We start from the raw sequence: 20,876 nt of genomic DNA on the forward strand, positions 1-20,876 counted from the left end.
ATTGTCAAGTCACAGGTATTTTGAATTGAACTTGGGAGATTGACTTGGTTGCAAATTGTTAGTACTTCACTCGAGCCGTGCTGATTACGTGATTCGTCGCCACAACAGGCTTGTTCATTTGTTTTGCTAGATTATTTATTTGTAGTCGGTTGGCTTCAGGTCTAATAAAGGTGAGCCAGTTGAATTCGCTCAGTCTGTTATCGTCGCTTCGACAAAGAACGCCTCCAAACTCAATTTGCTTTGATTCAACTCGGCGCGGAACAAGCGTGCCACTACTATACACGGTATGAAAAGAGCCTACTTTGTAACTACGCTATCCTATTCTCAGAATAGAGTTGAAAAGGGTACAAAGTTCTACATTCATGTAATACTTAAGTATGCTTATGCTTCGATTGTAATAGAAGATTGAATGAGAAGAACGAGAGAGTTTACTAGAGATTGATAATGGTATAGAGATTGTATATTAATATAGATTGTATAGTATAGAAATTAGTAATAGAGATTGACAACCGAAGCTAGTATATCAAGTTATTTTAATAAATAAGTGGTTTTGACAAAATCAAGTCTTTCTCATTCGATATGGATATACCACAAAATCACCTTCTAAACATCACAGAAAATCTAACTAAATACTCCAAATCGAGTATTAGAACTTGAGTGCTATTGAGTTCTTGAGTGTTAAAAAAACAGGAGAATCTCTGTTGTGAAAGAGATTGATTAGTTGATTGGTTACCTCTATTGAGGGCAGAACCCTGGTGTGAGGTGTCCACTAATGGCAAGAAAATGAATGATAAATCATTTTCATAATATTATTCCCCCACTTTTAACAGAAAAATAATGAAGTAGCTATACTGTAGATTTCACAGTAATGTGTTAAGTTTTCACAGTAAGTTTTACGTTACTAATTTATTCTTAGTGCCTTCAAAAAATCCATTTACTGTGTAATATATTTACTAGGTGACAACAATATTATTATAAAAATCGGTACAATTTTCTCTCAAATCATACTCCAAATTGAAGTATTCCAACTATTAAAGGCAGTGATAATTTAAGGCCCGGCAACATAGAGAACAATCTGCTACCTGCGATTTCATAGGTTTCTGTACCTGCGTTACATATTAGAAAAGTAGATTTCTGATGAAAAGTCAGATTCCAAAAGAAGAAATAAAAAGTAGAGTAAGTTATTGTATACTTTCAGAAAGTAGTATTTTTTATTCCCAATTCACAAATTTATTTCTGATAAAACATACCAGTATTAATTATTTTATTAATTTTTTATCCATTATTATTTATCTTACTGAGCTGCGACTTTTTGTTTTTTATTGTGATTGTAAATATTGTGAATTTGAATTTAAATTTTTAAATTTGTGACAGCTATCCGTCGTGCTCGGGAGACCGTGCTCCTGGTCTGGCTGCTGACATGCACTTTTCGGATGACGTCATCGCATTCATCGGTCCTGCGTGCGCCTTCGCGTTGGAGCCTGTCGCCCGCCTGGCTGCCTACTGGAACACACCAATCATCACCGGAATGGGAGATCAGGTCGAACTATTTTATCCTGTAAAAAAGTCGATTCATCGACAGAAAATCCAACAATAATATAGAGTTTGTGTTTGTGTATATGAAAGTGATGACTTTTGTCTGCTTTTACTCATGCTCGACCAAAGTGAACCGCACGAAAATAGTCCAATGGAAATTGGAACGACTGAATACCTTCTCCATCCTTCACCAATAGATGTTGCCAATTCGTCACGTATAAATTATGAATCAATTATCATTTATATCTGAGCCAGCCAGGTCACTCAATATTATTAATATTAATAATCATTTATAATCTGCAGTGGACAATGTTATTCAACCCTTATTTGGCAACGTTACACACATCTGTTTCCAATTTCCATCGGACTATTCTCGTGCGGTTGACAATAGTAGAACATTGTCTCTTGGTTCCTAGAACAGAATATGAGTTCATTCTGAAACCGTATTAATGGTCTGAAAGAACCAAACAAACTCCTTCAAAGAACTCTGATTAATAAGGAGAGAGGGTAGAGGTGTGTTTGCTTGTTGACGAATATCTCAAATCTTGCTCGAATGATTAGAAGTACCAAATTGCGAAAAAATTTCAGGATTGATGATTAAAATTAAATAGGTTGATAGCAGATTTTACCAAGCTCGGTCAAAGCATTTGAACATGGTCAAGTCGTGTACGCGTTACAACGTTACAACGAGTGCACTGGAATTATCGATGAACGAGTGTACTCGTTGTAAATCGTACCTGACTTGACCATGTTCAAATGTCTCAACCGAGCTTGGTATTACTGGGTATAAACACTGTATAGTTAAACCAGATAAATAATCTAGTTATCATCGTTCAAACTAGAGTATGTGAGTATTTCTACTCTATTGTTCAACCGAAGATGACGCCATGAGCATCGAAACCCTGGGTTTAGTGAAAATAAAATTGACAAGTTTGTCAAAATCGATATAATATCAATTATAAACTGGCTGTCATTAGTTCACAGAAATCTTTAAACATGAGGGATTTGAGGATGATATTTTAATCATTGCTTTCTTTTTAATGAACAGCCCCCATCAGAAGGACAGCTGTCGGTTACGTCTGGGATTCTCCGTCGACTCAATAGATGGAAGAATGACTCTGCCAATGTAAGTCAATTAATCATTACATTTCACTTGGAAAAGCTAATTCTATTAACTTAATGAAAAATTTTGAAGGATTTTATTTATTTTGTGAATCTGAAGTTTATTTCATGTTCTTACAAAAGTTTTATTATCAATCTATCCAAATTTGAAATTGTTTGTTTTATTCTGATTTATATTTTCAGATTGTGATTTGGTGTAGAAATTAAAATGGACATAACCTATGTATAATATTTGGACAATTTGAAACTAAATTAGGAAATTGAAGAAGTTTTGGGCAATAGCCTGTTTTTTCTTTTCCAATCTATGTATTCAGCTTACCCAATAAATAAATATACTACGAATTTTCGCTTGCATTCGCTTACTGCGTAGCCTACATTTCCTTGAATACTTTTGATAGAAAAATTTAATGTTAATGTGATAGTTTTTTATTAGAAATAATCTAATTTACACTTAGGAGAATATAATTTTAATCTGTGGAATCGGCACACAGGTTATACCTATTATACCTAAATACCTGAATTTCATCCTCTTGAATTATAGAATTCCAATACACAAGATGTCGTGAAGCATAATAATCACTTATTGCTACATTGAATGCAACTTCAAGTACCGGTAATCACTTTGTTCTAAATTATTTGATCAATATTATTTGGGCTATTAAAAGTTTATCCTTATCGTCCTTCCATTTCGTATTCCTAATATATTAGAATGTAATGTGAATTTTATGGATCATTTTGCAAGAGAATTAAATATTTATAGATCACTTAGTAAATTAGAACTCCTGGAGGGAATAAATTTCATAGGGATGAAGTGCATCGATTAGGGCTAATAAAGAGGTATGGAGGGGAGGTGATTCCAGGGTCAGACAGTTTATGCTCTTTTTTAAGAGAAAAAGAACCATCTAAGCGTTTTTATTCGATGAAAAAGATTTACATGAAATGACCTTCCTTGACTCTCACAAGGGATGAATAAAAATTGTCTATCTCGATTCTTTCAAATTCAAACCTCAAAAGTGTTTCATTTATAGTAGCGTGACTTTCAATCAATCTGTGTAAATGATTATTGACAGCCACTGGCTAGGTGAAATATTGTATAATAATCCATTAAAACTATTCACATTCTGTACTACATTCTACTAAGCTGTAATGTATCGTAATAGAGCTGTAATCAGTCGCATACAATTTTATTTTTTGAAAATCATTACTACTTGAATTTATTTTTGGTAGTAGTGGAACAAATTAACGTTTTTCATTTTAATTTATGGTTTTCTAGAAGGGTAGTTCATTTATTTATTCAATTATTCAGAATTACACAACTTTCAGAAGAGTACCACAGGCGGTTCCAATATTCTTATTTATGCAACAGTCCAAATGTATCTAGTTTACAATAACAAATGAGGTTGGGAGAACAGAAACGTATCTTGATACATTTTTGTAGTACTCGATTTTTAATTTCCAAATTAGGCTGTCACTTCTGTGTTATGCTACGATTCTTTTCTCTGATAATAATTTTTATCGCTACCGTTAGGCTACTGAGAGGAAAAAATATAAAAGGGAGAAAATTTCATGGTTTACAAAAAATTAGCAAATGAGAGATTTCTTCGTGAATAGTTTAAGGTATGGAGACTGTATGATCAGTCTGATTACACAGTCTCCACAGTTTAAGGTACCAAACCTTAATTTTTCACCCCAAATTCCAATTTTCAAAAGTGACTCACTATTTATTGCACACCGCAAGACGTCTAGTAAAGTGTGTTACACATAACTTGTACAATGATGTTCCGGAAAAGGAAGACTTCCTGTGGAGACAGCTTAATACAACTTCCCGAGCCCGAGAGCATCATCTTGTCTCTTCACTCTTTTTCTTGTCAGCCTGTTTGCAAGACTAAGAGAGATTGATGTTGGTAACACAGTAGAGAAACTGATATCACGAGAGAGTGGCACCCATCCAAAACACGCAAGTCAACGTTTTCCAAGCTGATAATGCTTCCACTATCAAATCATACCACTACACTGCTGAGAGGATGTCACTGGTAGACATTACCGACCAGCATACCTTGCTTACTCGTTTACTAATCGAATAATACTTGACTTATCTATAATATAATAAAGGAAGAATTGCATATACACGTACGGGATAGGAAGTTCACGAATGAAGCGTCATCACATCTGAACTACTCGACCGATTAACTTGAAATCTTACTTAAAGATTCTAAAGCCGTGTCCACACTGAACAAATGTTCGACAAACATGTTTGTTGAAAAAGTTTGGGCGAATTTTATTATGTTTGCCCGTGGCCAGTGTGGAGACGTCACCAAACAAAATATTTGTAAGTGGGAAGAACGGGTTTTATGTTTTACAGCTGTCAACACTGAAAATGTTTGGAAAAACATTTTTTTGTTTGACAAACAATGATTGTCCAAACTTTTAAAAATGTTTGTCCCTGAGCTCCTCAACAAGCATGTTTGCCGAACATGTACGTCGAACATTTGTTGAATGTGGACACAGCTTTAATTTACCGAGGATGGTTATAGGCCTATTTAAAATCCTTGAAGGTTTCAGTACGTCAAGTTTTCAGTTTAATTAGCCCCTTGCGGAGCATGAGGTACATGATAGTTGAAAATAATACGTCATTTTTGGGAAAGCCACTGTTTGATCTGAAGTGTTTCAACTTTAGTATACTGACTCAGTCATGGTTTTGATTCTGTCTAGAGTTATTTTTACGACTTCTCACCTCTTTATCCACACTCAATTTTCACTCAATTCCACAGTCAAAAGAGTAATATAGTATACAATATAGACTCTTCGTAAATCAATAGGTACTCAATACTCATGTAGCCATCAAACAATTCTAGCAACTGCAATGTTACATCTATAATAGTTCACTTAATTGCCTTGTCTAATGATAGATAAGGACATCAACAGCAGTGTTAATCAAGTACCGCCATTATAACGTGGACCTCACTATAAAGACAATTCATATCAGTTATCATAGCTCATAGACTCTTTGTAAATTAATACTCGTGTACTGTAGCTTAAAAACTCTAGAAACTATAATATCACAGTCATAATAGACTACTATATATTCGTTATAGCTTAATCATGTTTAAGCTAAACCATAGAGAAAAAATAGCATAAGAAGATATCCATCCCATGGTATAGAGCATTTATGTTCCAAATGTCATTCCATGCTAAAGCTGATCCGCTTGAAATTTGGAACATAAACTCCCAATACCATGGAATACCTTCTTACGGTATCTTTTCTCTATGTCAATACCCTCTAATAACACAAATTTTCAACGAATAAATAATCTGTACTCCTGTTTCACAATATTCTATTTACTAGTGAGGTTCTTAGACTAATCTATTGTATTTTTCAGACTCTTTTCAAGGATAAGAGCGAATACCCAACTCTGACTCGAATGTCTTATTGCCAATGTCGTTTGAAGCTGGTATTCTCCAGTATTTTTCGACAATTCCAATGGAACAATGTTGCTCTTTTGTTGGATAGATCTGACCTCTTCTCGTTGACGGTCGGTGAGTAGACATTTGTAAATTCAGAAATTATTTAATGGTCTCTTTTCATTCTACATAATTATTATTTAGATAGGTATGTAAAGAATTAAACTTTATAGTAAATGGAACTATATCAGAAAGAGAATAGGCCTAGTCGACCGATCCATTGAAATGGAATTCAATTTATTAAACCAAGTTTGCGTCGTCAGTAGACCCCGCATTCTTATGAGATTCCAAGACACATTCATATGAGAATTTATTGAATTATAATGAATGTGGTAGCTACTCTCATAAATTTCATATGGGTACAGTAATATTGTTTCGGTAGTGGAAAGTGTTTCGATATTTTTAAAGTTTTTCTCTACTATATTGATGAGTCTTGAATGGATATTCATTCTAACTTGCTGGTTCCTTTTGATATCAATTAATAACGGATTCATTGCAGGTAAGAACTTGGAGAATGGTCTTAAAAAACTGGGAGTTCTGAAATTTGTGAGGGAGCTTGATGGCAACGAAGAGGAAGACTTGGAAAAGTATTTGACTGATGCCAGCATGTATGCTCGAGGTAGGATCAAATTTTGGTTATTGATCGAAAAATAGTCCGTACCATTTATTATAATACACACCTCCATACAAGTGTTGAAAATGATTCCACATGAGAGGATCGATCACATCTGAATCCGAACTTTGAAAACTTAAGTGAGTTAGTCAACACTTAAGTGATGAACAATGCAAGAGAATTTTGAATTAAATTTGCAGTAAAAGGCTAGCCTATATATATACTTCCTTTCAGAGTTCACAAGTTAATTACGCATAATAGTAATCAAATCAAATCAAATCAAATAAGCTTTATTCCTCAAAAATATACATTACAGGAAATTAAACACACTTTACATAGATACAGGAATACCCCTACAAGACTATTCGTCTGTGTGTAGGGGTGAGTTCTGGGTTGCCTGAAATATAACAGGCTGCTAAGTTAAATTAAGTAATAAATTAAATTGTGAGGAGAAAAATAAATATTCGGTTTATAAATAATGAATGAGTTAGATAACTAACTACAAAGAAATTATATTTACTTAAAATATAAATAGAAGTAATTTGAAAAGTTAATGGAAACATTTAAAAGGAATGCTAGTAAAAAAAAAATAAATAAATAAAGATAGATAAGGAAAAAAAATAAAAAATGATAGAACATGATAGAGCAGGGACAAGCGGAGCCTCAGGTAAGATTTTGGAATTGAAAAAAAATATATATGAAGGGATTTGAATAAGAGAAATGGAAATATCTGGGTGAATTCCAAGCATCGTAGAGGATAATAGATTAATGCCAGTACATAGACCGAAGCAGGCTTTCAGACATTTCTGTGCCAAGGCGGTATAGCCACCCCTCCACCATACGCTTGAATGCCGGCACACTGCATACCTCCATACTGATTCTAATCTCAGCCGGCAGATTCCTGTACAGAAGTTGAGAAAGATAGAAAGGGGTTCTCAACTCCAGTCCATGAGCCACCCGCGGCGTCGCAACTCCATGGTTGACTCTAAATCGTGTGGGGTAGGTGTGAGGAATTTCGGGTAGAATGTTATATCTATTTTTTTTAGAAAGAGCAGTAGAGATTTATGTAAAGTTGTCTAATATTTAAAACAGGAAATTCAGTAAATAATTCAATTGTTGGGTAGAGCTGTTCCTTTTTCAAAACTGTTTTAATTATTTGTCTTTGCGACACCGCAAGCGGCTCCAAGAGAGTAGCGTGCAGACCCCCCCAGACAAGAATGCCATACTGGATGATTGACTGGACGTAAGCGAAGTATACAGTCTTACAGTGCGCCTCACTCAAAACATGGCCTAGCTGGGAGAATGCATACAATAACCTTCTAAGTCTCTGCTTCACAAACTGGATATGCGGACCCCAACTCAAACCACTATCAACTATAATACCTAAGTACTTGTACTTATTTACTCTTTCTAGTTTTGAGCAATTACAGACAGTTGATGTTGGATCTCTGCACGAATGAAGTATTAAGTCTCTTGGCTCTGGATCTTGCTGGTTACGGGTTGTGATGGGCATGTATTTGGTCTTATCTATATTAACGGTTAAGGAGTTATGGTCGAACCAGCTCTTTATTCTGGCCAAATCAGAAGTAGCATTTTTGAATACATCGTCCCACTGTTTTCCTGATGATACTACAGCTGTATCATCAGCAAATAGAAAGATTTTACTATTAATGTCAAGCAATGGGAGATTGTTAATATAGATTAGGAAGAGAATTGGCCCAAGGGTACTTCCCTGCACAACGCCATAATCAACCTTTTCCAAACCACTTCCACTGTCATTGATCTCGACATATTGTGTCCTGTTCTGTAGGAAGCTCTTAAACCATTGTAAAGCAGTCTGCTTGATCCCAACCATTTCAAGTTTGAACAATAGCTTCTCCCCATCAACAGAATCAAAGGCTTCAGCAAGATCAAGATAAGTTATCATTAATTTGCTTCTTATTTTTACTTTATCAGCTATATATTTTGATAGGTCGAATAAAGCATCAGAAGAGTTCTTAGATTTTTGGAAACCATACTGTGATGTGGATAGAATATTATTTTGGTCCAAGTACTGCATTAACTGGGTCTTTACACATTTTTCAAGAATCTTAGAAATAATAGGCAGAAGAGAAATGGGACGGTAGTTGGTGTAATCATTTATTGAACCTGACTTATAGATGGGTATTACCTTTGAGATTTTGAGCATGTCCGGAAATTTACCTGTCTGAATACTTAAGTTAATTAGGTGAAGAATAGGATCAACTAGGGTATGAATATTGTCCTTGATTACTCTTGCTGGAATACGATCATGGCCTGGGGCGCTATTACCTCTCATGCTACCGATCACCTGCATGAGATCTTCTCGCATGACAAGTCGAAACTCGAACACAGAACCAACAGCATGATCGGAATCGTTTATTTCTGGCTCGCCAAGGGGAGTTAAAGAATCAGCCAAGCGCTTTCCCACAGAGGCAAAGAACTCATTGAAATTATTGCTAACTTCGGTTGCAGTGATTTGAGCAGGAGCCCGACCATCCCGCGCGAACACATTGACAGGAAATGCATGCACCCTGGCAGGCCTCCCCGAGACCTCATTCACAGTTGACCAGAATTTCTTAGGATTATTTGAGACTTCAATTATTTTATTCTTATAGTAATTATATTTTTAAATATTGGAAAAATACGTTTAGCGGGAAATAAATTCGTGCTTAATTCTAATTGATAAATATACCTAGTCACGATCATCTCATGACTAGCCAAACTAGAAAATGAATTAGAAGCATGAATAATTGTATATAATATCATTTCCCTAATTATATTTAATTTTGCGATTGAGTGGACCATTTTCATCTTTGTGAAATAAGAAATAAGATTTTAATTATTACTATTAGTGGCCCATAAATGTTCACATTACTCTTACTATAAATCAAGAGAACAATGTTTTTTTATGTGTTAGTTTATTCAATAAGTAAATTCTGTTCATAATCATCCTGTCAATCATTAGTTGGTCTAAAAACGATGTTTGTGCATACAGTGGGAACTGAATATTCTGTTAAGAAAGAAGATCCCGATAAGAGAAGACAATCTAGACTATTCAGTAATGTATAGACATGACACAGTCAATGATGTGTAATCTAATATTTAAATTAAAGCCTATCTTTATGTAATCTAATTATATCTAAATAATCTATTTATATCTTAAGTACTAGCCTATCTTTATAATTATATCTTATATTATAAGATTTAATTCTTAATGTATAAAAGAATACATAAAGAATAGAGCTAATTATGTAAATTAAAAATCTAGTATTTAAAAAAGTATAAATATAGGTATTGATATGAGAACTAGCAAGATAGTAGAAGTGCTTATTCTACTATGAATTGAATAGCAAGGTTTACACCACTTACTGAGGTCTAAATGATACGAGTACTGTAATTATAATAGTACCGTTTTCATTTGAAGATTTAATGTATGAAGTTTATAGTAATAACTAACTATCTATCAATTAAATTTATTACAGAATTAAAATGTATAGTGGAGTAAAAGAATATCTACTAAACTATTGATTTGGATTATTGAGTTACTGATATGAATGTAGGTATAGAGAGACAACGGGATGGAAGTGTAACAGGCTACTGTAATCTTATCGCCGATTATTATTATTATTATTATTGTATTCTTCAAACTGTACCGGTAACATGCCCTTCTCTTGTTTTCGAGTAAATAATTCTACTGTGATCTTGCAGACTGCTTCAATCTCAAACAACTAGATAATCAAGATCTATGATAATACTAAGAACTGCTATGCACTGTAAATGGGGCTTGGTTCAACTTATAATTTCAGGTGCAGTAGCTACAAACAGTGTACACAGAAGGCTAATGATAATTTATGAAACAACAAATTATTCTGTATATTTAGATAAATTGAATTAAAATGAAATAGTATTATTCCCAAGTTAAAATTTCAGGTGCAGCAACTACAAACAGTGTAGGCTACTCTGAATGCTAATAATATTCAAGAAACACTAATTATTCAGTATATTTGAGTTAATTGAATTAAAATGAAGTAGCGTTATTCTTAATATCTCTATTTTGGGAAGTAACAGGCGAAATTATTAGATTATATAGATTTATTTTTTAGAGATACGGTAGGCAAAAAGCAGGCGCTTGCACGAATGCTGCCTTAAAAAAGGGAATCATGAAAACAATAATATTTCACTTCATTCTATATAATAAAAAAATTTGAAAAATGAATAAAAAATAAAAATAATAGTGTTCTGACTGGTTTCCTAATTTACCAGAATTTGGATGAAAAACAACAAGTTGTGATTGGGTGTTCACTGAGCCTCATCCTCGGAAATAGGCTTGCTATCTTTTCGGCGTAACTCAGCAATTTGCTCCAAATCACGGATCAGGAATGCTCGATGATCGGCGGCAGCCTTTACCATGACTTTGCAGTCCCTGGTCCACACTGAAATTAGTTTGTTTTCCTTCAAAAGTTGCCTCGCCGCATTGAATAGAGAGCGTGTCACGGGAGTGAGATGTTCGCTCAGGTAGACTGGGGTATTAGGGAAATTTGTATTAAGTTCACTAGCTGAAAGCCTACCTTTAAGTCGCCTGGCGGTCAACCAACTCGATTTTGTGAAGCGTGAGGTGAAGTTAACCACTATTGACGGTGGCATATTGGCGTCTCTATTCCTATTCGGTAGTCTGTGAGCCGCAGATATGTCCCACTCGTTGAAGCTAACGTTTATGGCTCTGGCGACTGCATCCAACACGGTGAACATATTCTCCCCCTTCGTTAGGGGTACACCTGACACTAGGATGTTGTTTTTGCGTGTATGTTGCTGCAAGTCATTTATTTCACCTCTCGCTACGTCTAATTCCTTTCTAAGTTTAGAGTTATCCTGACGCAAGAGTTCGACGGATTGACACGCACTATCACACTTGCTTGTAACTGCCGCGAACTGTTCTTTAATAAGTGAAATTTCCAGATTTGTTTTTTTATGTCTTCTTGCACTTGTTTGAGTTTCTGTACATTAGTATCCCACCTATTGTTGTTAGCGTCCCAATTAATTTTGTTCTCCTTCCTGAAATCGGCTATGGCACTGAGAATAGATTTATAATATATAGGTATTAAAATATATAGGTATTAAAATATATAGGTATTGAGAACTATCAACACACAGTTCCTCAAACAAACAAAAATTATAGCCCATTTGCTGATTTTTTACAGAGCTTCTTCATCTTAACCAAAAAAAGGGTTATTACAAGATACTTGAATATAGGTTCTATCCAAGTACCTAGGGATGCATCCTTTCCCGTCACTCAGATGTATTTCGATTCGAAAGTCACCGCTTCAATAAGACTGGATCTGTAAAAAAATTCGAAGAATAGGCCTATGTGTTCACAATTTTAAGCAGATTGATCAAATCGATCAAAAGTTATTGTAGACACAGACTGACTGACACACAGACGGACGATGATTTTGGCCTTGAGTTCACGTGGGAGCTCACTAACGCTAGTTCTATGAATTCATAATGGAATATTACTAACATGATTTTGTGTACTTGTTCAATAACACTTATTCTTGTTCCAGTTGTTATCTTGAGCGTGAGAGGGGTTCTGGTGCGCAAATTTATGCTGGCAGCGCATTCGTTGGGTATGACAAGAGGAGACTGGACTTTTCTGGATGTCGAGATTGTTCAAGTATGTTTTTCTAACTCAAGTTTTCTAATTAATCCAAATTTCTCCTTTTAACTATAAATTGTACTATTCTCAGAATTCCGCTCACATATTAAATGTTTTTTTATAACATTCCACATAAAATTTTCTTCATAAAAGAATAAAATAGATCGAATTAAATTGGGTACTTTTTTATTTGATGGCGGGGTTCATAATAAGCACGTCAATGAAAATAGTTACTGTACAGAAATCAACTATATATGTAAAGTAATGCAGGATCATTGGAGAGATAATTTTACCTTCATCTTCTTATAAATCTCTTAATAGGGCCTCTCCCTCTCTTAAGGCCCTCATTCTTAGGGCTCTCTCTCTTAGGCCCTATTCTCATTCACTCTCTCTCTTTCTTTTAGGGCGTCTATCTGTTGGGAATGGCATTGGATGAGACTTTATCAGAGGAGAGGGATATTCGAAACGGCACAGCCATAACTAAGAAGATGTGGAACAAGAATTTCGAAGGTAAGATAGACATAAATTGAAGAGGTTTTAATACATTTTATTGTACTCAACACATGTACTGTACTAACAAAATCAAAATAATAAAATTTATTGTACGGTATCTATGAATATACAAGCTGAGGCAGCATCCTTTCCCTCAACCATCGCCGACTCTCGGCTCAGCCCCCGGCTAAGGGTGGCCACTAACGACAGCACAAATGTGTTGAGCATTAGTGTACACACATGCTCGTCATGCATGTTGTGTCATATTGCCAGAGGCCTGCTCTATTCTTCGGGGACGCGAGACCTCCTTGTCAGTTACCTGCTCTCTCCCTTGGGGACACGAGACCTCCTTGTCAGCACCCCTAACCTCTCCTTAGGACGCGAGACCTTCCGTCAGCGGCCTGCAACTTTCCCTAGAAGAGGAAACTTCAAAGATAGGTCCATCTTTTGATTTTTTTTATCTCGTCACTGACCAGAAAAGCCAGTACAACGAGAGCCCACTAGAGTGGTGAACACATAGGCTGGCAAGCAACCAACCCGTGCCTAAAGAGCTCTCCTAGAGGCTAGAGACGCTCCTTGCTTTCTTGTCCCACCCATCACGACGACTGAGCGAGGTCGATCAGGGAAATCACCCTACATCAATCTGATCACTCAGGAGACAGTAAGAGTGGCTGTAAAAAGAATAACATTCCTGAAATTCAAAATCGTCTCAATCGATGAATCACTTGAAATGAATTTAAGAAATGAAATAGCTATCGTGACTCTCACAATGTGAAAAGCATTCTTCTTTTAAAAAATTCGACTGAGTCACTGTTAATGTTGTAGAACCGTTCCATAATGAAATAAAAACATAAATATATTGTCAAATTCTACAGTTTTATTTGGTACAGGACTTGTATACAGACAGGTTTTGTATTTTCAAGCTCTTGAAAATGTGACGTGTGTGGTCACGAAACCATGGTCCTGTACCAAATAAAACACTAGAATTTGACAATATATGTGTGTTTTTATTTCATTGTTCTTTTCTTATGCCTTCTTCAATTGACTGGACATGGGATTTCTTGATTAATGTTTTTCATATTGTTCTGTTAAATCAAATAAAGTTCTATTCAATATGACATTGCTCAGAACTTGTCAAATATACCAAGTATTATTGTTCACTTTGTTAGTAAGGGGTATTAAATAAGTATTGCCTTTATTAAGGGCGGAGTTAGGACTCTCTAACTTGTATACTACAAAAATCGAAAGTGTAAAATAAAAGCTTGAATACACTTGAAAATGACTCAAAAGAGTTCGAAACATTTGCATTTAAATAAAACATTTTGAGGATTTTATAAATCCAATTGCACATGATTGTTATATTGTGATGTATTGGCAGGTATAACAGGTCACGTGCGAATCGACGAAAACGGAGAACGTGACGCGGACTATGCTGTGTTGGACTTGGACCCGATCACGGGCCGCTTCGAGGTGGTCGCCCACTATTACGGCGAGAGGCGCGTCTACTCTCCCGTCGCCGGCAAGCGCATCCACTGGCCGGGTGGCAAGAGCGGTCCCCCGCGAGACATACCTGTGTGCGGCTTCATGGGCAACGATCCCAAGTGTGCAAACAATGGTCAGTATTCAAAAATTAAAATTGCAAAATGCAAAAGTAAAGATTCAAAGTTACTGGCGGCCAATGATTTTCGTTATGCGACTTTCCACCAATTTCCATTTTTCAAGCATCTGTCGAAATGTAAATTCACAAAAACTGCTGAAAAATGATAGGTAAAGTAAAGACGGAAAGTTAGCGATGGCCAATGCTTGTAGCTATTCCACTTTCCAACAATTTCCATATTCCAAGCATCTCTGGCACAACAATCTTTGCTAATAAGTATGTTTATTGTTAACAACTGTGCTTCATCTCCTAATGTTGTAACCGTACTTTATTTATGATCCCATCTGTTGTGAATTGGTAGTTGAGTAATTTATTGATTATTCATATTTACAGTTTCATCACATAATTCAATAGAGAATTGGCAGAACAAGAAGTGAACAATTAAATTATTATAGGGCTAAATACTGTTGAAAGGATAAATCCATCAAGAAAACTTTATGGAATTGTGAAGTTTTCAAATAATGCTAAGCTAACTTCATGTAGTTTACATGTAACTTCATGTGATCACATAAGGCCTCAATATTATATTTTGACACAATTAATAGTACAGTTATTCAATCAGACATCTGATTATAAAACTAAAATGTTGTTCAATTGACTGCAAAACCCGAATAAAAATTGTCGTTTTTTTTGTAGAGCTACTCTTGAAAATAGATAAAAATATTGATGTTGTGACCAACATCATTGACTTGATAAAGGGATCATATAACCGAAACATGTTTTGCGTAAACAATGTTAAAAAGGGTACTTAGATTTCTATTTTTATTTATTTCCCGAATAAAACCCATGATTTTCTACATGAAATGGAAAGAAGCACGATTAATAGTCAACTACCTATTAAAAGATACAATACTGCTTAATATAATGATTCTGTACTTTTTGTAAATTAACTTGAATGATTGTCGTTTGAAGTAAGGATTTCGAAATTGGTTGAGAATATTATATGATTTTTATATTGCAGAAGCACAAATGATGGTCAAATACGGTCTGTTTGGCTTCTTCATGATCTTCACTTGCGGCATTGGTGTAGCTTTAGCAGCAATCAAGTGAGTAATGGTGCCTAATATACGATAACGGGTTTGTAATGATGATAGTTCTTACAAGCATAACAACGTATAAAGACAAGTATACACAATGAGTTTATGGCTACTTTCATAAAATCATTGACACATTTTCCATATTACCAAAATATGATCTTGCTGGTGGATTGTTTCCTACGTTTCATAGGTCTAATTTCTATCATTGACGGAAACTAAAAGTCATCTCAATTACAGAAATTATAATGATGCAGTATATTTTTGGATAAATTGGCGAAGCTAGTTGAGCGATAAGTTGAATAGATATTTTTCTGGATGAGGAGAATAATTGTTTATAGAATACTATTTATTCATTAATTTCTTCTAATAATTTATTAACAGACATATGAGAATGACAGCAGATCTCAACAACATGTCATGGAAAGTAAAAACAGAAGAAGTACTTTTAGAGATGGGGAAGCCGTTCTCTTCAAAATTAGCACTGCAGAAAACTTTCGAGGTAAAATTTACTTTTTTATTGCTCAAAAAATCATTTAAGCCTACACTTTTTGAAAATAAGTTCACTAATAATTTAATAGTGACTGCAGTTAACTTATATTTTTCCTTTTTAATATTCTATATCAGCAGTGGTTAGCCTGATTGGTTTTTTATTCCTCTATCACAATCATCATCATTCCACAATATTATATTAATTTCTATGTCATATTGATTATATATTTTTGTGAGAAAACATGAAGAACCTAATAAAACAAAATAAATCTTATAGCACACTTTATTTTTTTTTAATTTAAAATAGTTGAAACCTTTAAAAATAAAGGGTGCTATAAGATTTATTTTGTTTTATTACTTCAAAAGTAGCCCATGTCAATAAGTGTTTTATGAAAACCTAATATATAACCTATAAACTTGAGTGTCAATAGGAAATGACATTAGAGGTAATACGGCGAGGCAGAACATCCAAAAGGATCTCTCTGCCGATAAAAGCCATATGAATAAATAAAAAAAAATTATATATCATTTCAATAATTAATTGACCGAGCGAAGTGAGGTCTAAGATTCAAGTCGACGGTTTGACATTTCTCTTAATTTTTGAATGTTTAAATGAAATGTTTATAATATGTTGCGTCTTAAGGCGAAACGCGGTAATAGATTTTCATGAAATTTGACAGGTATGTTCCCTTTTTTAATTGCGCGTCGACGTATATACAAGGTTTTTGGAAATTTTGCATTTCAATGATAATATAAAAGGAAAAAGAAGCCTCCTTCATACGCCAATATTAGAGTAAAAATCAGACTATAGAATTATTCATCATAAATAAGCTGACAAGTGATTACACAGATGTGTGGAGAAGCCAGTCTATTGCTGTATTTCCATAAGGTCTATAGTTTCAATCAGGTGGATGAGAATACTGCGTGAGGTCTACTGTTCACAGATCTACTAGTATTTATCATAAATATTAATTTTACCTTATAATTATAGTGAAGCAAAATAAGAGTAACATTTTTGCTGGCTTACGAGGTTTCACTTCTAAGCCATCGATATGCCATTCTAGGTGTCTGACAAGTCCTTTTGTATGACTTTTATTGTATGGACTTCTAAAATAAATTTGTTACCATTACTGATACTCTGTCATGCACTCATACTTTGTATCAATTGGCCATTATGTATGTAGGATTTTTCTATAATAAATAGGAAATGGGAATTTATTCATGGCAAGACAATAAACTATTCTAAAAATTCATTATGATTTTTTTTTTCTAGAGTAATGAAAACGGGATACAAGAACGCTTTCCATTCAGACGATCTTCAATTGAATCAAATTCTTCATTTCTGCCTGCACAAGTCTACACAACGATTGGAATTTATAAAGTGAGTGGCCACCAATCTGAGGTAAAACCTTGGACATGCATATTTTGTTGTTGGAGCTGTGATTGGATTGATATAGCTAAATTTTCATTTCAGAAGTTTTCCAAAGAAAAGTTATTGACTTCATCACACTACAGATGAGTACCTACATTATTGTAGTATTGCAGTTGAGTAGCTGTGATATAGCTGAATGCTTTTTAATTGAGAAGTTTTCCAAAGAAAAGTTATCGACACTAGAGAAGAAGACATTATTGCAGTTTTTTTTTGACAAATTTCAGATTTAACATTAATCAGTCTTATGTAACTGGAACTGAAAATTACACACGGAGTTCAATACTTTTGAAGCCCAATTTAGAACATGTTTTATTTTATCCATATATTCGTGTTTTTCAGGGCAGTCGAGTCGCAATAAAAAAGGTTGTGAAGAAAAAAGTTGATATCAATAAGCGTCTACTGATGGAAATTAAACAAGTTAGTACTCTGATTAAATATAAATAACCAGATTTGATATTCTTATTTTGATGGATGAAATTAATAATGGACTAGATATGAATAATATAGTTCATACATCTTGAATTTAATTATTCATTGAACTTATTATTCTTTGAGAACGATATCAATCAAAAGCCTTGTTTTGGTTCTTGTCTTTCGAATATTTTTAGTTACAAAATTACTGTTCAAGATTCTTGGAATATTTCTCTACACCTACAATAAATTAACTCTTAGCCTACTTATTTATTTTTCATAGTTGATTGATTGATTGATTGAGTACTTTATTTATGTAGATTACAATATATACTGGCTTATACACTTATATACAATAGCTTACAATACAGCAAAATTATAGATGAATTTACATAATATAGACTAAGAAAATAATTATTGAACTGTATATGATATGAAAAGTAATTTGTAATAATACTATAGATAATTATATTGTTATGCATCTACATAAATTGGCGGAGCTTTGGACATATCAATGTCCATTCTTCGGAAAGAATATTAAAAATATCCTCCCCACTATCAATAGTTGATAGTATACTATCGTATAGTACCTACGCGAAGATAGAACTGCATTAATTTGAATAATATGAGTATTTGCATCTTCCTCAAGTGAAACTAGAAAAGTTAAATAATATCCTTCCTTAAATTTGTGCCCTCAGACATCTTCCTGAAGTAAAACTAAAAAAATTAAGAAAATATCCTTCCTTAAATTTGTGCCCACGTTTTTGAAGTATGATCAGGACCAATAATTAAGGATTTGATGCATTCAACTAAAATGAAATGCCAATACATTTTACATAGGTGCCAGATTTTCATGTACGAGCAGAATTAGTTCTGATCACTTTTAACAGTGAACATTATAAATAAACACTATGAACATGTAGGCTAAAATCCAATTAATTACCTATATGACATTACTTATCTCTAAAATTCTATCAAAAAGGGTACCATACTAATTAATTCAATAAAAAGTAGTACAACATTCCAACAAATCATTATAATAACTATCATTGTTGTTAAATATTAATTGCAGGTAAGAGATGTGACACATGAAAACACAGTGAGGTTCATAGGCGCTTGCATTGAGTGCCCCACCGTTCTCATATTGACTGAGTATTGTCCAAGAGGCAGTTTGAAAGATGTTTTGGAGAATGAAGCTATCAGGCTGGACTGGAATTTCCGTATGTCATTAATACATGACATAGTGAAGGTAAGTATTGGACGAGTTCTAATCGAATCTTTATCAGAAAACTTTTGGATTACCATTCTCTCATCAGTCAAAGATTTGTATTTCTGGTTGAAAAATATTTCAAGATAATAACGGGGTAGCTTATTCGTTACCTGGAAAAGTAACTTCGTAATAATAATTAAATCACAACAATTGTATTATGATATAACACTAATTATCATCAACATACTTCAACTTTTCAAATTAATGGATGAATTAATTGATAAATAATGAATGATTTTTTGTTTGACAGGGAATGGCGTTTTTGCACAGTTGTGAGGTAGCAGTTCACGGCAAGCTACGCTCATGTAACTGTCTCATTGACAGTCGCTTTGTTTTGAAACTGTCAGATTTCGGATTGCAGACATTGACTACGCCATCAGAGATAATACGAGATGTTCCCTATTACACAAGCAAGTGCATTCATGACTTAATTTGCTGCCTGATTATTCAGGAGATCAATAATAATATAGAGGAAGGATAGCATAAGTACCAGTGGAAGTTGTACAGAATTATAACAGTGAAATTTGGAACATACCATGAGATATTTTATTATGCTATTTTTCCTCTATGGTAATACTGTCGAAATTCAAAATGATATTAAAACCAATGTAGAGTAATCACAAAAGTACACAATACTCGATACCATACCAAGTAATAGATTTATCAGTTCAAGAAATTGAGATTTTTGATCAAGGAGATGAGACTCTTCATCCCAAGCAAAGATGAATTCTTTACAGCCACATATTAATTTAATGAACCAATTGAACAATCAAGTTTGCTGTCAAACATTTAAAATATCAGGTTTCAATCAGAATTCCGTGATTCATAACGTTTAATGCTTGTCCCAAAGTTTTTCTTCATAGAGGATGACAGAATGAATTTAAACACAGATAAAAGCCTATTATAGCAAGTCAAGTGTGGGACTCTCAATCTCTGAATTGAGACCAGTGATGTAAGAGGCATTTGACATTGTCGTGCGTCCCTGAGATGGTCACTACACTCTCAATCATACCTACTAAACGAAAGTCTATTAAATATGACGAGTAAAAGTTTGAAGAATAATACAAATGACAACAATATATTTTTAAAATTGTATTCAATCTAAGTGATAATAATAAATTATTCATGTTTTTCAATGTGCTATAGAACTGCTGTGGGTGGCACCAGAGTTGCTTTCTGAAACCACGGTTCCTGGCAATCCTTCAACACAAAAAGGAGACGTTTACAGCTTTGCCATTATCTTGGAGGAAATTGTGATGAGAGGTGGACCATTTGAAGTAGCAAGGCAAACATTCACAATCCAACGTGAGTTGAATACTCTCTAGGCAATAATATCCATATAAATGAAAATAGAAATCCAAGTACCCTTTTTAAAATTGTTTAGTTATAACATGTTTCGGCTATATGATCAACTTGATAATAGCATACCGTAATAGATCCAAAACATGCTGACTAAACAATTTTAAAAAGGGTGCTTAGATTTCTATTTTCATTCATATTAGAGAGTTGCCCTAAAGAAACAAGACAATGATTTTCATGGTACACATTTAATACGATACACACATTGAAAATATGACAAGGTAGGCCTATATAAAAATAGCAATGCCTCAACTTGAACCACTTTCATTGAACTACATTGTTCTTCTTGAACAATGAACAATGAACAAGTTTCATTTGAAAT

General features: G+C 34.1%; 1 protein-coding gene across 1 annotated transcript in view; it reads left to right on the forward strand.

Annotated features, from left to right (window-relative positions):
- Positions 1 to 20,876, forward strand: part of LOC111057294 (atrial natriuretic peptide receptor 1) — a 43,748-nt gene that overhangs the window by 12,020 nt on the left and 10,852 nt on the right. Inside the window, 15 exon segments of the mRNA XM_039420568.1 lie at positions 1,375 to 1,540; positions 2,585 to 2,662; positions 6,039 to 6,195; positions 6,620 to 6,739; positions 12,316 to 12,444; positions 12,689 to 12,797; positions 12,799 to 12,917; positions 14,278 to 14,514; positions 15,518 to 15,602; positions 15,975 to 16,092; positions 17,356 to 17,463; positions 17,854 to 17,931; positions 18,998 to 19,174; positions 19,446 to 19,605; positions 20,342 to 20,500. Coding sequence (XP_039276502.1) covers positions 1,375 to 1,540; positions 2,585 to 2,662; positions 6,039 to 6,195; positions 6,620 to 6,739; positions 12,316 to 12,444; positions 12,689 to 12,797; positions 12,799 to 12,917; positions 14,278 to 14,514; positions 15,518 to 15,602; positions 15,975 to 16,092; positions 17,356 to 17,463; positions 17,854 to 17,931; positions 18,998 to 19,174; positions 19,446 to 19,605; positions 20,342 to 20,500 — 2,000 coding nt within the window.

The sequence above is a fragment of the Nilaparvata lugens genome, chromosome 2, assembly GCF_014356525.2.
Source record: "Nilaparvata lugens isolate BPH chromosome 2, ASM1435652v1, whole genome shotgun sequence".
Taxonomy (NCBI): Eukaryota; Metazoa; Arthropoda; class Insecta; order Hemiptera; family Delphacidae; genus Nilaparvata; species Nilaparvata lugens.